The sequence below is a fragment of the Phaseolus vulgaris genome, chromosome 1 (assembly GCF_051622355.1).
Source record: "Phaseolus vulgaris cultivar YP4 chromosome 1, ASM5162235v1, whole genome shotgun sequence".
Classification (NCBI taxonomy): domain Eukaryota; kingdom Viridiplantae; phylum Streptophyta; class Magnoliopsida; order Fabales; family Fabaceae; genus Phaseolus; species Phaseolus vulgaris.
The window spans coordinates 32,362,190-32,367,059 of record NC_143498.1 but is presented as its reverse complement, the minus strand read 5'-3'; the positions used below and the strand labels follow the sequence as shown (position 1 = coordinate 32,367,059).

The following is a 4,870-nucleotide window of genomic DNA, read 5'->3' as shown; positions in this document are numbered from 1 at the left end:
TGGATGTTATGGCGTATGAGGAATTATGCTCGTTTTCAGGATAAGATTGAGGTTTCTAAGACTATTTCAATTATTAAAGATTTAACTTGTCTAGTGGGAAAGTCTTCTAAAGCTTCAATGAAGAATAATATGATGGATTTTAGTGTGATTAAGTTTTTTGGTATTAATACTCGTACTGGTAAAGTTCTTCGTCCTCTTCCTGTTATATGTGAGTTTCCTTCACCAAGCTGGGTTAAAATTAACACTGATGGGGCTGCTAGGGGTTATCCAGGTCTTGCCACTTGTGGAGATATTTTTCGTGGGAGTATGAGGGAGATTATTGGAGCTTTCTCTGCGTTTCTTGACGTTCAGTCTGCTTTGGTTGCTGAATTTTGTGGAGTTATATATGCTTTGGAGGAAGCTCAAAAGTTGGGACTTACTAATGTTTGGCTGGAATGTGACTTTGCCTTGGTTTGTGTTGCGTTTACTGCTAGGAAAAATGTTCCTTGGATGTTTCGTAATTGATGAAATACTTGTCTTAATTACTGTGGAAAAATCTGGTTTAGGGTTACTCATATTTTTCGTGAAGGGAATGCGTGTGCTGATAAGTTGACTAATTTAGGATTTATTCATAGAGAATCATTTCATTGATTTCCATCTAGTCTGTTCTTAGAATTCTTTATTAATAGGTACAATCTACCTATGTATCGTTTTTTGTTAACATGGATTTTGGTTTAGTCCCCCCATATTTTTATATATATATTTTTTTAATAATATTTTTTTCATGTGATGACAAATGATTGTTGTTACTTGAGGTGTTAGCCTAGCTGAGATGTCAAGTAGCATAGTGATGCCTAACATGAAAGCTTTTTATAAAAGAAAAGATATAAAAATAAAATAAAAACAAATCAAAATAAGATAAAGATAAGAGATATAAAGCAATACTAAATAAGTATATGTTGGACATAAAAAGAAAAATAAATAAGAGATGATCATTCATTTGATAGTTTTTTCAATGATACATTAAATAGTTTGTACGAAATGAAACATAGTTAATGACGAGAAGTGAATCATCCAGTAATGTTGGGACACATTCTTTTTGTGTGTCCTGGTGTTTGACAATATGAACATTTTTTGTTTTATCTTATTGTTCTCTTATGTCCATATGAGTCCTTATTCGACTTGAGTTAGACATTCCTGTTGAGGTTCTTTTATCTTTATCTTATTTTATTTTGCTTTTATTTTTTATCTTTTAAGTTTTTAGTTATCTTTTTTTTTCTGCCATTCTTTATTTATTTTTGTTTTTTGTTTTTATTTTTATTGTTGTTATTTTTATTTTTTATATTTATTTATTTTTGCATTTTTCTTCTTCTCATTTTTAAGCATTAAGTGTAGCATTTGTATTAATTTTTTTTAGGATTTTGCATTTAGTGTAGACACTTCAATATTATTTGTATCCACTACTAATTAATACTAATTGACTTTGTTTTTTTATAATTATGTCATGTATTTTTTACTTGAAATTAACATGATTACATCATCAATAATAATAAAAATAAATACTAATTTATGTTTATAGATTCAACTTTTATGTTGTTGTAGGGTTTAATTTTTTATTTTCTTCATTCTTAAAAAAAATTAAACTAAACATTTTTAATTTATTACTTTTTAATTTTTATTTTGTAAAAACTCATTTATTTATTCATTAATAACTATTTTAAACATTAAAATATTTATTTTTTTAATGTATTCAATTTTTTTAATTTATTATTATTTTTTTTACTTTTAAAATGATGTTAGATAAAAAAATAAAAACAAAAGAATGTTAGATTAAAAAAAAAGTGTGAGATAGAGAAATAAAAATATAAATAGTGTTATTTGAAAAATTAAATATCATCTTCCAATCAAAGTATTATTGATTGTTTCTATATTTATAAATTACTCCTGTAGTCTTTATATATGGTATTAAAAAAACTTATAAATTTAGGTGATAAGTATTACAAAAAATTAAAAATAACATCTCATTAAGAAAGAGAGTAACTGAGTATGCAAGAATGTGATTACAAAAATATGTTTTCCAAAAAAATAGCAAGAAGTTCTCACATGATGTTAAAAAAACAAGAATATTTATTTATAAAATGTGCCAAAACACAAGTGGCCACATTGAATTTACTATTTGGGAATGCGATTCCTTTGTCCCTGCCAGCCAGTGCTTCTTCATATTTGACATCCATAAAAAAGAGAAGAAGGAAGATTGATGGGCGTAGTTGCACACCCACACTTACACATTCCGTAATCGTTCAAGATGGGACGACTCAGGCTTTTGCTTGCAGATTTCGTTCTGTCTTTCATGTGGGTATGCTCCGGTGTCCTCGTTCGCCTCATCGTCTTCCAACATCTTGGCTTCGACCACTCACCCCTTGGTGAGGTTATCAAAACCTCCTTCTCCGTCGCCAACATGTTCTTCTTCTCCTTTCTCGTCAAGGTTACACGTGGCGCCTACAACCCCCTCACCGTTTTGGCTGATGCTATCTCTGGGAATTTTAACAACTTCCTCTACTGCGTTGGTGCTAGAATCCCCGCACAGGTTCTGCTTTTCTTCTGTTATGAACAAATGAATGTCCTTTTCGTTTTGGGTCTTTCTTTTTCTTTTCTTTTTGATTTTGCTCTACCCCGGTTTTTAAATTAAATGGCTTGGATTGGAGTTTTGAAGAAAATTGGAGGAAGCGGAATTTTTTATTTGTGGGTCTGTCAAAAATTTTCGTTGTAACGAATTAGCATTGGGACGTATGTGAAAGTTGACCTTTTTTGCCCCCCTTTTGACTGAGATTGACTGGGGTTGAATTTCATGCTATTGCTGGTTAATTGTGTTCGTTTTTTTCTTGTTGGCTTGATTGAAAAGTTCAGAAGTTTAGTTGGGTTAGGTGGTGATAATTTTTTAGTGTTGTTGGTTGATGAATTGTCTGAATTGAATTTGTTTGTCGGTTTTTTCTGATGCCGTTATAAGTCAATTGATTTGTTTTTGGAATTTTACGTCTGACTAGGTTTTTGTGATTGGATGAGCTTGTTCCACCCTGCATGATTGTATTCTCTACCCTTTTGTCTTTGCGCTATTGTGCCGGATTTGCTGGCACTGGCAATTATTGAACTTAATAATCAGGTGTTGGGTGGAACCTTTTAGATATTATTTGAATATCTTGATATTTTCAATGTGCAGAAGATGGCTTAACTACATTATGGGAAGTCAACTCTTTGATAGTTAGTTAAAATTTTGAAGCTGCCATAGGATTTCTTTGAATTTGCTCTGAAGATTCAAACTTTGTGCTTTTCTTATGTTTGGACAGTAACACGATTTTCTTGTTATGTTGATCAGTGACATACTGACCTTGATTCATTGCCAAACTATTTTCTTAAGTTATTCGTTGCATTGTGATTGATGCATTCATATTTGAATTAGGTAAATCAAAATTTAGATTCATGTTTATACCTAAACTCCAACTTTGTAGATTTAGAATTACCTTGTGGGAATACCTTCCGATCCATGGATCCTTAATTTCATGAAATCAATCAATTATTGCTATAGAAATCCACTGGCTTATCTGTTTAAAGGCTTATGTCGATGTGCTTAGATGCTTTGTAGATTCCAATTCTCCCTTGCACATGACCATACAGAGACTCACATGCTTTTACATACTTACAAACATCGAAGAAAAAGATTAATCAGGATGCTCGAGTGTTCTCTTACCTTTACAACTATCTAATTCTTGTTGTCTATGCTACAAAGCAACTTCATTAATCACTTTCCTGCAATTGCTTGTTTTCTGTTATACATCTCAACCATAGCCGTGATTATCTCAAAACTCAACATGAATTGAAGATTATCATTGAAATATGAATGTTTGTCAATCTCTCCAGGTGATTGCATCGATTGTTGGCGTTAAATTTCTTATCGAAACCATTCCTGAAGTAGGACAGGGACCACGTTTGAATGTTGACATTCATCAGGGTGCACTCACAGAAGGATTATTAACATTTGCAATTGTAAGCATTTCACTTGGACTTACCACAAAAATTCGCGAAAATTTCTTCATGAAGACTTGGATTTCCAGCCTCTCCAAATTAACACTTCATATTCTTGGTTCTGATCTGACTGGTGGCTGCATGAACCCTGCATCTGTAAGTACTGCTGTATCCAAATTTTCTGTCATCACATTACATTCATCAGACAACTTTGGTCATGTGAAGCATAGAAAGAAACCTTAGTTGTTTTCTTGCTAAGAAACCTTGGTTTGACTTGTTCAGGTAATGGGATGGGCTTATGCACGAGGGGATCACATAACAAAGGAGCACTTCTTTGTATACTGGCTTGCTCCCATAGAGGCAACTATTTTAGCAGTGTGGACAAGCAAATTGCTGGTGCAGCCTGCAAAAGAAGATAACACAGCCTCAAAGAGTAAATCGGATTGAAGAAACTTCATTTTGTGCCAAGTGTCTTTCTTTCCACTTGCTTTCAATTTTTGTTTGTACAGTTTGTGGGATGAATATTTGGCAAGCCAAGAACTTGTACAGGTGTGTAGGTATAATCATTGATCAGAGTGTACTCTGTTGTCAACTTTTGTGTTTTGTAATACTCCATGCTTTTCCAATTGTCCAATTTCATTCACACACGCGTGCATGACTCATGCATTCTACTTTCCTCCTCTATCTTATTAACCACGGCAAACACTGCTGTGTAATACATAGATAAAGATGAAAAGGCAAGGAAACTCACGTATAAACGTTGATTTTTTTCAAATGCAGAACAACAATGCAACACCACTGTTGACAATGTTATTTTATCATGATATATTTTTTGATTCATGGGATTTTCAAAATAAATCTCATTATATAT

The 4,870-nt window shown here is 32.4% G+C and overlaps 1 protein-coding gene across 1 annotated transcript; it reads left to right on the top strand.

Annotated features, from left to right (window-relative positions):
* Window positions 1-2,119: 2,119 nt before the first annotated feature.
* Window positions 2,120-4,642, top strand: SIP2;1 (small and basic intrinsic protein 2;1). The gene is made up of 3 exons (XM_068616278.1): window positions 2,120-2,566; window positions 3,895-4,155; window positions 4,282-4,642. The coding sequence occupies exons 1-3, from the start codon at window positions 2,285-2,287 to the stop codon at window positions 4,444-4,446; spliced, it is 708 nt and encodes a 235-aa protein (XP_068472379.1). The 5' UTR covers window positions 2,120-2,284; the 3' UTR covers window positions 4,447-4,642.
* Window positions 4,643-4,870: the final 228 nt, after the last annotated feature.